Here is an 18,174-nt window from a genome sequence, read left to right on the forward strand (position 1 = left end):
CACGGCAGAATGGGACTGGCAAGTAACATCTCTCGTCTCTGAATGCATGAAGAATTTTAAAAGCCATCCCACGGGACCTTGGCTGTGTTTTTGTTTTGCTTTCTTTTTTTAAGTGCAGAACCTCAAGCCAATGGAATCTAATCCCCATATATCCTCTGCCCTGGCTCTGCTCCAGCTGCGCCGCCGAACGGGCAGAGCCTCCGTGACCCTGGCGGCACGTGCTGGGGCGTCCCCACGAGCGGGACGCCGGGCGCTTCCCAAATTTGTTCCCTTCTGTAAAAACTTTCTTCTTATCAAAGCTGCCCAGTCTCACTGTAAAGCACAGCTTGAACATAGTGTGAAAGGGAAAACATGAGAGACTGGGTTGGTGCTTATAGGGGTATGAAATCTGCAATATTCCAAAATAGATGCATTTGGAATACTTTACTTAATAATAAAAAGGTCAGTGACTTAGGCCCTGATGATATGGATCTTTCTCCACTGATTATACCATTTGCCTGACCTTAACATGGCTGGAATCAATAGAGACACATCCCACTAGAAAACCACCGGAAATGTGTTTAAGGAATTTACTACTGATAACTATTCTAAATAGATATTACAGTAGTATAGCTCTTGAAAATTTCCAGAGGTTTTAGTCTTTACCAAAGCATAGATTTCAGATTATTTGTAGCTATTTTTAATAAATAAAAGATTATAACTGACACACATAATTTTATTTTTAATATTTTGATATTATATATTGAAACTCGAAGATACCTTTTTCTCATATTTTAAAAAGAATTTACTTTTAAAGTGAGATGTGCTGTACCAGATTTAACCATGAAGTGATCTTTTAAATGTCAGCTGTAAGTCTTTGAATACACAAGCATTTTTACTTGCAACTGTGAATAAATAACATGTCCTTATTATCCTAAAGCTCTTCTATACAGAAAAAACAGTTTCAACAAAGATCATATGTGAAAGCAATGGTAAGAGTACTCATGGGAAATTTGCATATCATTTTTAAGTACATTTTTTTTAAAATATATACTTGTATTATACATTCCACAATGAAAATTGCCTAAAAATAAATTTTATTGTTTATTTCTTATTTTTTTGCTGTCGTTCTGCAAACTGGGCTTTATTTCAAATAATGTCTCTTTTTTAATCCAGTGTGCACGTGTGCAAATACAAAAATCTACCCCAGCAGAGATCATTTGAGTGCCTTTGAAAGCATAACTTTACCTGTAACAACAATAAAGATACCCCTTTGAATTATGAAGTCATACTAATAAAAAATACACATATTTTCTTGAATTGTAAACATAATAAATCAGCAATCACCTAATATGGGTTAAGAATAAACTTTCCACACCAGCAAAAGATTTTCTGTCTGGTATACTGTTCCTCATGAAGAATACTTATAAACGAATATATTTTTATATTTATGGCCTTATATTTAGTTGTCTGTTACTACACACAGAAACCTGCAAGATATGTAATTAACTGTTGATATAGATTTTAAAGCATTTAAGGTTGCTCAAATTCTTCAGTAATAGAGCTTTAAATCCAAATATTTATCTAAATGAATACATCTCATAGAATATTAATTTTTGTGAGAAGAGCCTGTGAGTGTAACCCCTCAAATACAGACAGCAACCTAACCAAGGTAGAGCAATGATCAGCAAATCATCAATCAAAACACTCTGGAAACTCTCTTATTCTCCTTGAAGAATGAATAAAGTGAGAAAAACTATTTTTCTAAATATAACATACAATCCATCTTTTCCTCTCCCCTTTCACAAAGAATGTCCTCTGGTTCTAGATTGCTAGTATCTTAAAAATGTAATAAAGGTACTTCATTATGATGTTTTATAGAGACGAAGGGTGTTGAGAGGCCCAAGATACCATTTACATAAGCATTCAGGCAACTTGAGGGCAACGTCTAATCTAACATGCAGAGGATCAGAAGAATTAAACATGCATTTAAAAAGCATTCTAGATATCATATTTGCTCCCTGGAAAATATCTTCTGAAGACTGCAACGTATTGCACGTTCTAAAATACTAAGATAATACAATTAGGTTTTTTTTTCTTTTTCAAATTTTGTAATGGATAAATTTGAAAATATAATACCTGACTAAGGAACTTGCCTAAATTGTAACATTAAAAAAATGTATAAGAATGCCACTATCATATAACAAAAGTGAAAATTTTGACTTTTTTTTTAAAAATTTGTAATCTCAGCTAGTTTCCCCCTTATTTCATTGAAATAATTTAAAACATCCACAATGACTTCCAAACTGCTGCAGAATTTCTAAAAACCCGGGCCCAAGCATATTGTTTGTTGGTAACTTCAGTTCGGATCACCTTTGCTAGTGTTTTTAATCTGCAAGTTGTCTTTTAATGATGAAATCACTGAATGATGTCTCAACATCAATCTATATGAAAGGTGAATATTCCCATCAGGATCTCCAAGACACTTCAAAGGACCAAGATACTCCTATAGAACTGCTGAAGCTTATCAGTTCAACATTTATCACCACCATTCGTCCCAACAGTTTGGTTGCATTTGACCTGTGCTTCGGAGCATCCTACCAGGTTCCCCCATACAGGCCTTAGGACAATGTTATTTCAAACACAGTTTTTGAAATATGTCCATCAGCTTGGATTAAAGAGATGAGATGAAGGGTGGGAGAATATCAAGTGTTGATCAACTTCACTTCAAAGCCACTTACATCACACCCTAGTCTCTGTCATTGTGGACTGGGAGCTCGTTGGATGTAGCTCTTCAGTGTGCATGCTCTAAAGGAGCAATCTACGTCTTTCATATATCTGCCCTGTTTGCAAACAAGGTCAGATCACAAATCCAAAAATAAATCTGGTCTTTCATTTTTTTTAACCTATCTTTGAATTAATAAAATCTCCCTACGAGCCAGAATATGTCTCTAGTGCCTCACTAAATTTGTATTCATCTAACTGATTGATGCTGTAAAGTAAACCAAACTACCACATGCTCTCACTTAGCGATGTTTGCTCTACAGTTCTGACAAGAGAAAAGTACAGTGAAAAGTACATAGAAAAGTACAGTATGGTTATTTTAGTAAAGTGGCATAAAAGTCTAAGAATATATGCCTCCTGAGTGAGAGAGATTGGGTAGGCTCATGAGTTCCCTCTGATTTGATCTAAGGGAAGAAAATGAAGCCTAGTGTGATGTATAGGAACTCTCACACACATAGACACCTCCACCCCCCACCCCCCCCCCCCCGAAAACACCTTCCTTGTAAAGAGAGAAGGGAGAATAAGAGAAATAATCTGTAACAGATTTACCTGCAAAAACTGCTATTAAGATGACCTATAATTGTTGCTGTATGGTTTCTCAGTAGAAATAACAACTGGAAAAAAAGTAATATGTAGGAGCTCTTAGCATCCCTTCTCTCAAAAAAGAGATAAAAACATAGTTATGCCATACAAGGCCCTTTGTTATTCTCATCCCTAAGAAGCAGACTGCGTAGCTCACACATTCTTCAGTGACAGAATACAGTTATCAGAGAAGTGAGAGAGGCTTGTGATTTCACTACGTTGCTGTGGGACAGCACAAGTTACAGGATTTTACAAACATTCTCACAGTTAAATTTTTCACATGAACACAATTTCAGCCAAACTTCTTTTTTATACCAACATCACTTTGTTAAGATGCATCTAATGTGACTTTAGAGGTCAACAGTGAGGGTGTTTTTATCTGAGCTAAAATGACAGGATGTGTTCTCTAGAGACAATGAATAGAAAACATGTACTTTTAGGGCATAATCCATCTGACCTATTTTAGATGCCCACTTCACTGTGAACCAGCACAGACTCTAGAATTACCTATGTATGCCCATCGACTACAAAGACACTCTGAACTTTTACATTTGATGTGGATGTCCATACTGGATATCTATATTTTTCTTCCAGGTGAATGATTTCATTTTTCTATCTTCTGGGGTGATACTTAACAAAAAATAATATTTAAATAATATTTTAAAATTCACTTTCTAAATTACTTTTTTCCTTTTAGGCAATTCACAGATCTAAATACATAATGGATCTTAGTGCAAGACTGAAGTGATAAATTACTAAGTATAGACCAAATGATTTTTAGGCAGGATAAGTGATAGAACTATAATTTGCATTTTGATTACTTTTCCTAGAAGAACATGAAATGAAGGAGCAACACTGCAGCATTCTCTGCAAGGTGCGTGTGAAGTGTACTGCTGATGCAAAGAGAAACAGTGAACAAAGTAAAATTGAGGTCCCTAGCCATGCGACACTAATACCATGAAGTGTTAGATGGCGGCTGCTGAACGAGTGTGGAATTCACTTCAACTAGTCTGTGCCAGTCGTCTGTAGTCTTTTTATCCTCAACCAGGAATGAAGCACACATCGACACTATGAATGGGATGAATATCTAGATGACCAACTAGATGGAAACTTCTAAAAAGTTAGGTGGGGTGAACTTACTTCTGGAAAGGACACCCTGGGAAATTTGCGCTTTTAGGAGTGAAGAGATCTGATCCTGATCCAACAAAGCATTTAAGCAATTGAATGCCTACAAGCATGTGCATAGTCTTCCCTGAGTGCAGTGCCATTCATCTAGCTCAAAACAGGCGACTGAAGCAGATTGCTTAATCAGGATTTTAGTCCATTAGTACATAGTCAGGGTTGCTCCTTACATTAATACACCAGTGCACTGTTACAAGAATAGCTATACTAAATTCATCCACACATTTACCTTACTTTTGAAAAATAAGTCAACTTCTTTTTTTTTTTTAAATCAACTGAACAAATAGCATGTGAAAACAACAATTTATACAGTAACATTAGTTCCACAGTATTTTAAACAAAACTTTTAAAATAGCTTTAAGTATCATGGCTTTTTTAATACAGCACATTATTCATTGTAAAATAACACTTTAAAATAAATATTTACATTTCAGCACATTCTGAAAAGGCATCCGTTCAGTAATTAACATTGATCGTTCCCTATTTGTATTAGATGCTGACCATCAGTGCAGATTTCTGAAGGTTTCATTTGTAAGCGTTTCTTCTGATTAGCCTAGGTATCACTCTCTCATATAACATAAATATTGTGTGATTAAGATGTGCAATTGAAATATCTAACTTTGCGGCAGATGCTGGTCTATGTGACCTTTTGTAACAGAAGGGTTCTTTTATCACTTGAGCTTTTGGTTTCGTATTTCTCATCTGCTTTTTTCTGCCAGCTTATCTGAGAGTTTAAATCAAAACCTAATTAGACTACATATGCTGTTTAGGAAAAAGTTCTTGGAAAAATCATGATTCATATAAGCTTTGATATTTCCAGATAAATGAGAAAAATGTTATTTTAATTGTTTTAAATAACTTCCAGTCATCCTCTTACTCAAATGAAAGTAGTTGAACACTGCTCTTTGATAAAAAGAATTATCTAACAGAAGCACCAGCTCTATATTCCTATCAACTATACCATCTACATTTAATGATTAAACCCTTTATTGATATGCATATTTTTAACTAAGTAGTATTATAATTCAGCTATTTTCTTACGTATTTCAGATACCAACACCACAAACCTCAAATCAGAAGTTATTAAATGATATTTAATGGCTGAAAAAAAATTTCTGTGCGTATGTGTTTGAGCACCTAGGATGTCAGCTAAATTTTGCTCTTTAGCAATGTTGGTATAGAAAAAGGGTGGTATATTTTTATTTTTCTCTTTTGATATTCTAGGAGGAAAACTGAATTATTTTGTTATTTTAATTATAATGCACTTACCTGAATGGCGTAATTCAATATTTTAACTAGCACTAAGGAAGGCCACATTTTAAACACTCTCAATTTTCACTGGGTTAAAGAAACCTGTGTCAAAAAAATTATAACTGACGTTTTGTTTAAACATTAATAAATATTTCTGCCAAGAAAGCCTTGGCCTCTGATACTCTTCACAAAGGCATAAGTTCTATCTCTCTCAAAAAAAACCCCACACCACCTTTACGTTTATATGTCCTACTTAGTTATTTGACCCAGTTCCTAATCAGAAGTAGCCAGAATTTTCTTTTATTCCACAGAGCGATTGCCTGCTGCCTTAAGAACTTGAGTATTTCCCCTGATAGAAAGCTGACAAGTCATTATGAGGAGCTGCGTCTTCCAACGTCAAGCCAATACGGTTCTCTGTTAATTGTTTGAATACAGTTCTGCGTCACACTGCGTATAAAAATGGCATTCTGGAAACCAAAAAAGCTTCAGATATTGCCATGAACAACCTCTGTAAATACAACCCCTACTTCATAATGTGCAAAAGCAAAATTTCATAAATATAAAAAAAAAGAATCTAAATTAAATTTAAAACAGAAAAAGAGAAATGTAGGTTGAGATTCTCAGTCACTCAGATACGTTAGTGATTCAGTAAAGCTACAGCAATTTATTTATCTCATCTTGTTGAATATGTAATACATTCAAATATTTGTCTTCCTTATATTTATTGTTTAGCCATTACTGATATGTGACTATCAAGAGAACACTATATAAAGACAGCAGATTTCAAGGATATTTTTTAAGAAATAAGTTGAAGATGGATTTACAATGAGACAACACTGATACCCAGAACTTCTAAACGATATACGAGGTCTATTGACATACTAATGTTATAAAATGCGTATTCATGTTCATTGATACTATTAAAAAAATACTGATTTTGCAAAAGTTCTAAAATTCAAAAATCCCAGCACTTTCTAAAAATCCTTCCAAAATCCCGATACAACTCAATAACAAGTTTAATAGTAAGACCTTAATTACAGGACGACATTCTTTTCAAACAAATGGGTGCGTATACTTAGATATCAAAACCAAAACCAAAACTCACTATGTAGAATGGCTAAATATGAACTGATAATCCAAGCAACTCCTCACTGCAAACATCTGCAATACAAAGCAATTTATTTAAAATATTCTTCAGAGACCAGGAGACATGTAGTGGAACAGCGAATATTTTGAAAGTAAAGTTCATTTTCTTCTGGTTTCAGATAAAAGAATGAAAATACAAAGTCTGAGGTTTATATTCATACATGAAAAGTATTCTGATATGTACTATTTCTTACAACCAATAGTACTTTTTTGAAAGGTATAACTTGCCAGACTGAGAAACCCCCGTGATTTTCACTCTTTACTGTGAGAACTGGCTGTGTGGAGGGCGGGGGATGGTGGTGGGGAGGGTTGGGGAACTGGGAAGTAACACCCAATTACAAGTTTCAGGTTGACTGCTATTCAGTGTAAATTTTATTGATTTTGTCATCAGCTATAATTGGTCAACTGGATGAAAAGCTCTCTTTTTCTGTGAGTGAAGCAGCCCTCCCAGAATACTAAAGATGTCTTAAATAGAAATAGATTATTTAACAAGACTTTCATCGTATTAAGCCAGTGCTTACATACATGATTACTGAGTAAATTCAGTATTTTTAGCATTTTGTTCAAAAGAAAACAAAAAAGCAGCTCACCACATAAAGCAATCAAATGGTGTGTGCCTAAAACACATAGTTAGATGTCAAGTAATTTTCTATTCTATTAAGCTAAGAATTAGATGTCCACTGTTCAAAAATATTTACTTACACACACACACAAAAAAAACCTATTTCCTGACTGAGTTTTGTAAATAAAATATGACAAAGCACCAGAAAGTCCAGCAAAATATTGCAATTGTCACAAGGTATTCACCACGAGTTTCTAGTGTCACCTGTACACACTTCAGGCTAGACCACGTACAAGCACATCAATACATACGGCTGTCAGACCGCTGGACCTGCTAAACGCTTGGCTCTCTAAGCCACCAGAAAGAACCGAAAGGCTCCAGAGGGACCCAGAAGCCCCAGTCAGGCGCGGCTGGAAGAGAGCGGCTTCTCTCCAGAAAGGCCGCGGCAGGGCTCAGCTGCCCGTGCAGCACCTTGGACAGCGGCCGCCGGCCCAGCCTAGCCCAGCCCAGCTCAGCTCAGCCCGGCCCAGCCCAACCCAGCCCAGCCAGCCCAGCCCATCTCAGCCCAGCCCAGCCCATCTCAGCCCAGCCCAGCCCATCTCAGCCCAGCCTAGCCCTGCCACCCCGCGCTCCCGACCTGCATCACCCACCAGCTTCCCCGGAAAGAAAATGAAAACACAGAGTTGCACCCTTAGTTCGATTTGTTGAGTTTGGGTGTTCGGTTTTTTTCCTTTTTCCTGATGGAATATCCTTAATTTTTAACACAGACTGGTTGGCCAAAGTCTCAAAACATAGAGCAATACTGTCTGGCACTTGGAACCAGAGAATTGCAGGTCATTGTCACTGCATTCATCTAGTTCATTTGTATGTTTCATGCAACAATTTTAATGTCGACATCCTTTTCCCCATCATTAGGAAAGTATTTCTCCTTATTAAGTCTCTGAAAGGGAAATTGTTCTAGAGAGTACACTGGCTATTATCTTCATTTTCAACACCTTTTACACCATGATGTACTGTAGAGCAACTACACACTTTTTGGTGAAGTTCAGTCAAACTAAAGCGTGATACCAAAAAAAATAACTTCAAGCAAGTAGATGTTGATTGTTTGGCAGCACAGAGCATGAGGTCAGTCTCAAGAGTTATTGTCATCATGGCAAAGATGTCCTTAGAGCAGCAGACATCTATTTACATTCGATATGCTTTTTATTTATCCAATTTATGCTTTTTACTTAGCCAATTCACTCTGGAAATAAAATACATTGACATTATCAGTAACTGAGTACATAACATACATTCAATGAGTGTGTGCATGCACAGTTTATAACCTAGAAACAGCGGAGTCAAAATTACTGATAAGACTACTTTACTTTTGTCAGGTTTAACATGAAAAAACAAAAACAGCAACTTTCCTACTTTATCCAATTTGGTTACAGGGTATTTCGGCTTGGGGGAGACGACTGTGGACTGATTTTTGTGGCAAAGATATGTGTAAATTACACTAACTTAGTGGTGAATGGGATTCTTTAGGCATGGACCATTACCATGAAATTATTTCAGAAGGCACGGAGGTACCGCTAGGCCTCCTGTTCAGAACTGTGATTTGTATGCACTGTTGTCTTTGACTGCTAAAGCAAGATTTGGTTCAGAATGGTTAATGTAGTGCTACGGGAGTCGACATAATCCACTTCAGGGCAGGAACCATTTACCTGTCCCAGCTCTCAAATAATAAACGGGGGCGGGGGGGGGAAGCATGCAGTTTATTATTTTAGGCGCCAAGGACACCACTTTTTTCCACCCTTTCCTATCTTAAGAGCTAGGCCAACTAATCTTGTGCAAGAGTAGAGAGAAGACAACAACTCCGCGGAGCCAAAGTGGGACCCTGCCTTCTAACAGAGGAAAAGAAAACCCTCCGGGCCTCTCTGAGCGATCACCGGCGGCACCAACGAACACCCGCGGCTTACTGGATGCTTCCACCACCGCTCCCCAGCCGAGGGCCACCGCGGTGCCCGTGGGCACCCCACCCGCGTCCTCCAGTTCTTCCCAGCTCCACGGATCTTGGCAGAGCGCCTGGAGGCACGGTCCCGCTCCCCGCTCCCGAGGCGGCCGGCAGCCTCCCCGCTCCGTCGCGGCCCCTGCCCGACGCCCCGGGCCAGGCGGCCGGCGGAACCCACCCGGCGCCGCCGGTGCCCCCCGCCCGCCGCGCGGGGACGAGGCGCCCCTCCCCCGGGCACCGCCGCCACCCGCCCCGCCGGCCCCGGCCGCGGCCCCCGGCCCAACGCCCCGGCCCGGCCCGGAGGCCCCGCGGGCAGGGCAGCGCCGTCGGGCGGCCCCGGCTGCCGTCCCGGGCCCCGCTCATTGGCATGCAGCCCCCGTCGCCGCCTGCCGCCGAGCCGCATCCCAGCCCGCTGGAAGCCGGCAGCCGAGCCGGAGCCAATCGCATATTCATGAGGAGGGGGAAATCCAGCGCTGCGCTCCCGGAGGACCGAGGATCACTTCTTTTGTTGTCTTCCCTCCCCCCCACCCCCCCGCCTCCCTTTTAGCAATGCGCTAACGGGGGTCTCCCCGCCGACATCCTCCGCGGCTCCGACTGCACCCTAAAATCCACGGCCGCCGGCGCCAGGAGCGGAGACCGAAGCAGCCAAAACACGGACCACGGCAGCCACAACAGAGGAGGGCGGCACGCCAGCCCGCCGGGCAGGGACAGCAAACACAGGGACAGGGGCTCCTACCTTACAATCCTCAGGACACGATTTCACCGAGTACTCATCCGACTGTAAATATTTCTGGAGCATAACCTCAAACTCTTCGTATTTCTCCTGAGCGTGCTGGTCGTAGCGCTGGTAAGCCTGGACGCACTGGCTGCAGGAGCCTCCCCCCCTCAGCACCACATCCAGACTGCAGTTCAAAGTGTCCGGATTGGACAACCCGGCGAACAACTCCCAAAGTGTGTAGGAATTACAAAAGGAAAGGTAAAAATCCGTCAGGTCCCAGCCGGGCGCCGGGCTCTGCCCCGCGCCCCGCGGCCGCCCCGGCCCCCCCCGCCGCCGGCACACCGCCTCCGCGTCCCCCACGCTGAAGCACTGCCCGGACGAGGAGCTCGGGGGGGGGCACGTCTCCGGGGGCCTGGCGGTGGAGTTCCCCAGGAAAGCAGCCTTGCCGTGCCGGGGCTCGGTGCCGTTGGTGCCGCCGCCGCGGCTGCCGCCGCCGCTGCTGCCGGGGGAGGGCGGGAGGGAGGGCGAGGGGGGGGCGAGGAGCCGGGGCGCGGGGGGCGCCGGCTCCCCCATGCCCGCCGGCAGCTCCGGCTCCGCCGGCTCCGGCTTCTCGGGCGGCGGCTGCTCCTTCTCTCCGGTCCCCGTGAATTTGGCCTCGGCGCAGAACCACAAGTGATCAGAGAGCAGGACTGTGAAAAACAAGAGCGATGCCAGGGACAGTCGCCATTTCTGAGCCCTCTCTGAATCCGTGAAGGGTTTCTCGTTCTCCCGGGGTGCGAACCAGATTTTTAAGCCGTCATCATACTGCCGACTGCACATCCAAGCACCCCTGGTCATATTTTGGGAACGCACAGCCCTGGCCGACTCCACCGTGAGGGCTTCCTTGCCAGTGTCACCACAATATGCATTGACTTAAAAGATTGGGGGGATTTTCGTGCCTGCCTTCCCTTCCCTCGCTCGCTCGCTCCCTCTTCCACTCTCCCCCTCTCTCTCTCTCTCTCTTTCTCCCTCTTCTTTCCTTCTTCTTTTTCTTCCTCTGAGAGATCGTTGGGTTTCGCCGGTGGCTCTGCCTTGGTCTCACCACACGAAGCAGCCCCAGTCCATCCAACGCGGAGTGCCGTGGAGAAGATAAGAGCAATAACGCAGAGAGAGGAGGAGGGAGAGGAGATGGTGGTGGTAGTGGTGATAGTTGGTGGTGGCGGGGCTGCGCGGCTGGTCCTTTCCCCCTCTCACCCAGGCATGGTCAGATCGCAGCTCCCCATCTCCCTCCTGAGAAAAGCGCCTTGCCCCCGGACAGCTGCATGCCACGTCCCCCGCTGCCGACGGACGGCTCCGGGAGGGCTCCTCGCCTCCTCTTCCTCCCTGCCGCCGCCGCTGCTCCTCTTCCTCAGCCCCGAGCCGCGGCACAGATGCTTGCACCGCTGTCTCCGTCTCCTCTTTCTCCTCTCCCCCCTCCGCTCTAACTGGAGAGACGCTGCTGCAGGGCTCCCGGAGCGCTGCCGAGGATGCTGAGGAGGAGGAGGAGGAAGAGGAAGAGGAGGAGGAGGCTGCCGGGGCCGCCGCCGCTGCTGGTGACAATGGGCTGCGGCTGCCGCCGCTGCTGCCGCCGGGCGCGGTGTCCCCGGGCGCACGGGGCGGAACTGCCTGGCTGGGGGCCCCCGATGGGCACAGGCATCTTGGGCCCCTGGGCTAAGTTGCCGCCATCTTCGTCCTGGAGAAACACTTTTTTGGGGGGAGCTCTGCCTTTTGCGTCATCTCCTCCCGCGCCGAGATCTCTCTATCCTGGCGCATTGGCAGCAGCGGCAACTCTGCCTCCTCCTGCCTGAGGAGGAGGAGGAGGAGGAGGAGGTGGGAGAGGCACTGGGGACCACATGGCCCCTCCAAAGGGCTTCCTCGGTGCGACTCTTTCTACTCGTCTCACCGAAGGGACTGCCCTCCAGCCCTCTCTGCTTCAGGGTCTCCTTCCCTTCGTGGCCCAGAAACACCATGTCCATGCAGGATGGTGGCTGGAGAGGTCTGTCGCCGTGTCTGCCCTTGTCATAGCAAATCACAAACGGCACATGAAACTCCAGGCGCTGGATCCTGGCAGGTTTTGGCCCCACAGTAAAATGCCTGAACACAGCTGCCCATCTTGCGGTCAGCGAGCTGGAGAGCATGACACCCGTAAACCCAAAGCTGTGTCCCCAAGAGAAGTTTTGCAAAACCCTGGTCCAGCACGTGAGCTGGGTAAGTACTGCCAGTTTTTGTGTTTCGCCTTTTAGATGTCAGTGCCTGGGGAGAGAGACAGAGCAGGCTTAAAGCTCCTGCTAGGGTCATGAGCCGCTGATGGTCTCCCCTCAGACCCACAGCAGAGATGCCACCACCTTCTGGCCCCAACCAGCAGTGTCTCTTGCTTAAATAAACATACCAATTGGTCACTCCTAAGTTACCTTCAACTTGCTCGCTGACGCTCCTTAATGGGCCAGCAACAGAAAAACCTGGATCCCGCACCAGACAAGAGGAGGTGCCAGCTAGAGGTTGAACATTATCAGATGAAGATCTGGAGTTACAAGGTCTTCCTCTAGAGACATCAGGTATGCTGTCTGGCCAAAGCATAACCAAGATGTATTTTTTAATTTCTCCGTTGGACTGGAGAAAGGTTTAGAGGCCATGCATTTCCTTGTTCCAGAGGCTTTCTCCATCCTGGGGTAAAGGACCATTTAGAACCGCTAATGGCCCTTGAAAGAGGTGTACAATGTACTCCAAAAGGTGGCTTTTCCCCATAGTTTGGTTGAAGAAAGCTTTATTTCCTAACAAACATGGCCAGGGTCGATAAGCTGGCGTAGATCGCTGACAGCTCTCTAATTCAGCTTTGAAAGGTGTAGTGGGAAGAAATCTGAAACTAAACCGTATCAGAGGAGGACAAAACTTGTACCTTTTCTGACTGCAGCTGTCGTTAGCTGAGGGATGGGCTTAGCAAGGAATGTGCTGGAGCTTCCATCACTGAGTAATAAATCAAGGCTGCATGTCTTTCAAAAGAAGATGGTATACCTCAAACAGAAGATGCAGACCCGAGGGAGGAATTGCTGGGAGAAGTCCTATGCCCTGTGTTATGCTGGGGGTCAAAGCATATTATCATAATGGTCTCATCTGGCCTTAAGAGATCTATGAGTCAAATTCTACACTGAGCAGAAGTTATCTGTGGATTTTATTTTGATAAACTACTTGAAGACACAGAAATAATTGCTAATATTAAAAGAAAAAGTCTACAGTACTCAAATCAGAATGCATCTTTGCAATTCACAGTCAATCAACTCACACCATCTGCTAATGCTACATTATTAATTTTGGTCTTGGAGCTTTGATTGCAGTGATTTGACATACTGGGCCCTGTACTGTATCTGCATTTTTGTAATCCTTTCTGTTCTGGGACAAGCCCGTGACCGAGCTTTTAAAAGGGAATCAGAACAACTTAACTTCTGTAACATGTAGTGTCATTTATTTAATTATATTTTGCTTGTTTGGTTATATATTTTGTGGTGGAATAGAGGAACCGAAACAGAAATTCAGGATGAAAAAAAAAAAAAGAAAAAAAAAACCCATTCAACAACAGCAACAGGTTCCTGATATTAGGTCTGAGATTTTCAGAATGCGCTTTATTAAGATGTGTGGCACTGGCTGCATAATTATTCTCTATTTGACAGCCAAACTTGGGGTGAAGGAAGTCAGTTTTGGAGTCCCTCCCTGGCAAGCAGGCTTGGTTTATTTTTTTGTTTTTAAATATTGTTTACCTGTTGTCCTGTTGGGAAAATGAGAGGGTAATAGTCAATTTTGCAATCTGTGGGGAAATCAGAAATGTTCTTTATCTCCATAGTGGAATTTTAAGAATTGGTAACGGAAAAATGCTCATATGCAGACCTCATCTGAAACTTAATATAAGAATGAATTCCTATGCCCGTGCTCCTCTGTTTACACTTGTCTAGGACCAAAGCAAATAAAGTCAATCTGCAAGCATTTTTTAGATATGCTTGGCTTCTCCAAAAAAATCCATCTTCACGTCATGCAAAGTTTTCACACATTTCCCAACTTTTGTCTGGCAAAACAGAGCGAGGGTTCTTTTTCAACACCTAGCGATAAACTGTAATAAGACATTTGGCATTCCTGAAACGAGTGCATCCTTGCTTTTCCAGTGACAGTTTTCTGTAACAGAGAATGTGTCATGCAGAACTGTTGTTTCACCCGTTATGTTTCCCCCAAAGCCCCATTCCCTCTCCACCTAGCACGGTGAATAACTTACAACATTAGTTGCAGCAGCTGGTTCCTGATGGATCCGAACAGCTGCAGTTCAGTTCTCTGGTGCCCCTTAGTGTTAGGTCTTGGAGCTCAAGGGAGAAAAAGAAGGCTGTAAAATCATATCTGAAAATCAAGAAGCTGATTGCATGTGGTGGGGGAAAGAATCTGAAGTATATAGAGTAGCTGCTTTCTCTCAAAGCCCCTTCAACATTTTGTTATCATAAATCTGATCTAAATAACAGAATTATATTCAAACTAGGTTAATGAATTATATGAACATGAAGAAAAGGAAGGGACAAACTTTCCTCAAAAATGTCATTACAGAAGTATGTCCCCATATTTATCATTCATCCTAAATAACTCTAGTGGTGCAAAATACTGGCTTCACTTTGAAATGACACTTTCTATTGGGAATATTTATTACTTGTGTTCCAAAGCTTGGCAACTGTCCGTAACTCATGGAAGTCTGTCTCCCCAGCTGGTGGAGTCACCAGCTATTTCACAGACCGATCCCCTTAAAGTAATGTAGTTCAGCACCAGCTCTGCCATACAGTGCTTCGATCAATACAGTCAGAGCTCGTGTTCTTTAAATCTTTGACTAATAATATGTAAGGCAGCTAATTTATCGAGCACTGAGGACAAAGTCTAACAGAATGAGCATGCACAGCATTCAAGAGACTGGAAGCTATTGCTTAACTTGCATACCATGTGTTTTCTTTGTGAAAGTACTTTAGCTTACCAAGCAGAAATAATTCTTGACCTAACATGTTAACGGTAATAAACACTCAGCAGAAGTCTTTACTCTTCCAGAGTAAATGTTCTTAAATTTTTGCGTAATATAAAGCATACAGTAATTTCCTGCGTTAGTCTCTTGCTTTTCTTTGAATTTTTTTTGACACCAAAATATAAGGTCTAAAAAGCTGTATATAGGCCTTTCAGATGATTTTAACAGGTTGGAGAGCTGTGTCTTGTCTTTGTAATGTATATTCTTTATATAAGAAAAATTGTATTTTCTAACTGCTAAGCAGCACTTCTTTCTGTAAAATCTTGCAGCTGGCTATTTTTAAAATAGTAGATTTCATTTTATTTTGGGGTTTACTGGTTTTACTGATAGGAGCAATTGTTGCAACAATTATTAACAGAAATACTCAGTTAGCTCCTTGCATTGGGTGTCAGCCAGCACTTTTAATGCCAAGCAAACATTATCAGGCCCTTTACTAGTTCCTCTTGCATTAATGATTTTTTACAGGTTAAACAATCTGTATTCAATACGAATATCTATGCATTCTTTGTAGACAAAAATGGTATGTCAAGTATGTGCTTTAGCATCCTCAGAGTTGTATAATTTTTTGTTTTATTTTGACTTCCTGCAACCAGTTGTGGGTATTTTTTTAACCATTACCTGGGAAGGAAGTCCAAAATTTAATTTTCTCAGTCTATTTGCTAAGAGTAATAACCATGATGGTTGTAAGACACAAGCAAGTTAAGAACACTAAAGAATTCATTTTATTTCTCATCAAATTCGTAATGTTTTAACTTCCCATTCAGTATTTTTTCAGAAAGCTGAATTATTGTGAGGCATCTGGGCCTGATTGCCCCAAAGCAATGGAAATTTTATGTTAACGTTAGCAGGCACTGAAGCTAATCCCTGTTTGAACAGCTCTAATTCAGATTTTAAGATTCTTGTTCTCTCCTTTGTTCCCACTTTCCACATTACCTTAAATTTTGTCCCTTTGGCATGTTTTTTTAAGCTTTTTTACAAAATTAAAGGATTAATTATCATGCAGTAAATTATAAAAGTTTGTTAGACTGAATTTTAAAAGGCTGTGTAGTACAAACTTGGAAGAAACTAATGGTGCTAAATTGATTGAATTGTCGTGAAGAGGTTTGCCCTGTAGCCTTAAGATTTCTTGTTAGAGAATGAGAACGTTTTTTTGTTTGTTGATGTTTTCAGCCATTGAACAATGAACTGATAATTACTCTCAAAAATTTGTAGGTCATCTTTATCATAACATCTTTATAATGAGAGCTCAGTCATAATATTACATCCAGCTGGTATATTTGGGCATAAGCTGAAATGAGCTGAGGCTATTCTTCATTAACTGAAGCCATCAAACAAGTGAAATACAACTTTTGCACGACTGCAGCAGGAAGAAGATAATATAAATGTCTCATGCGAATTAGTCTGTGCCTATTAGAGTAAGGTCTGATCCCAAGCGTGCTAAGATCAGGGGAAAGATTGCTATGGGTTTTTAATCCAGGCTTGCAGAAAAGAAATAGAAGAATAAAGGTTCTCCCCATATGAGGATGGAAGAAAAAGGATTGAAAGAACCACCAAAAGGTAGATTACAGTGTTTAACATATTTTTCCTCCTTTCCCTCTCTTACGAATTGTATTCATTTGCTGTCTTCTAATAAATGTTATAGCCTGATTATGTTTTTTACAGACATCGAAGACATCTTTTTGTCTTTTCTGCTTGGTTGCCTTGTCCAGCCCTTCCTTGTGTCAAAATACACCTCGTAGGAAAGAGATAATAGTTGAATAGTTCTTTTTTTCTCAGAAATACTCTTTTATAATATTTTTCTTGAATAAAATAAAAAAATGTGAGCACTATGTAAAAAGTCTTGAAGTTTTGGTTGGTCAGCCAAATAGTTTGCTCTCTTTCACCTCACTCAAAGGAAAAAAAATACTTTTAGATATAACCTCACTGTCTGATTTTCTATTTACACATGTTACTCTAGAATATTTTTTATAAACTTATGTTATGATGCCTACATTAGGTAGGTTTTCTTTGTGATGTACTGATATGATGCTGCTATTCCAGAATGCACACTAACTTGTATTTGCAGCCCTGTTTTCACCTGTGTCTGTGGAAAAGAGAGAAAGAAAGAATTTAGAAAGAACGTATGTTGCCCTGCTTATTATCCCACATTTTATTCCATTTTCTTGGAAAATATGCCATCCTAGAAAACACTTTTGAGTCTGATCATGTGAAAGTTTGGTAATACATTTAAGTTTCAAGTACTCATGGCCGCAGTGTAATTCTTAAATGTATTTGACAACATGGGCATGCAGGAGAGAAAACAGACTCTGCCCTCAGGTTGTTACATGTGCAGTTTCTGCTTTTGACTAGAAGAAATACTCCTTTTAATAAAACATGCATAATTATGTATAGTTCTGATACAGAGCTTGATCATAGGCTGAATAATTATCATTGTGTTATAAATATCTCTCTTAAAAAATGTAATCAATTTTCTGGAACTTTTCATCTCACCTAGCTTTAGCTATCTAGACTTAAGCATCCAGTCAGAGCTTATCCTCTCATCATCTTGCTAATAAAAAGATACAGCTACTTCCAGAGCACAGTTTATTCCATCCTTAAACAGGCGTCTAAGAAAGGCACTTTTGTATGGCAAGTCATCTTCTGCCATCTCTTTCCGCTGATTATGGAAGGAATCCCCCCGATTAGCTTTAAATTGTTGCCTATCAAACCTAGTTTTAATTCTCTAAAAGATGGACAATAATTTCAAATTAATCAGCCGGGTCCCTGGCTTTGTCTTTCTGTCTTACAAAAGCTGCTTCTTGAAGAAAAAGCTGTAAATGAGTGTGGAAGTACATATATGAGACATTTTTAAATTTCCTTTCATACCAGCTTTATTCTGTTGTTTACTAGAAAAGCAAACATGAATGAACCACGCATTGACA

At 41.8% G+C, this 18,174-nt stretch overlaps 1 protein-coding gene across 1 annotated transcript in view; it reads right to left on the reverse strand.

The window, feature by feature from the left end:
• Positions 1-11,974, reverse strand: part of NALF1 (NALCN channel auxiliary factor 1) — a 489,965-nt gene extending 477,991 nt beyond the window's left edge. Inside the window, exon 1 of the mRNA XM_075090488.1 lies at positions 10,216-11,974. Within this exon, the coding sequence (XP_074946589.1) occupies positions 10,216-11,034 (819 nt within the window). The 5' untranslated portion in view covers positions 11,035-11,974. The remainder of the gene's footprint in view (positions 1-10,215) is intronic.
• Positions 11,975-18,174: the final 6,200 nt, after the last annotated feature.

This window comes from Phalacrocorax aristotelis, chromosome 1 (genome assembly GCF_949628215.1).
Source record: "Phalacrocorax aristotelis chromosome 1, bGulAri2.1, whole genome shotgun sequence".
Taxonomy (NCBI): Eukaryota; Metazoa; Chordata; class Aves; order Suliformes; family Phalacrocoracidae; genus Phalacrocorax; species Phalacrocorax aristotelis.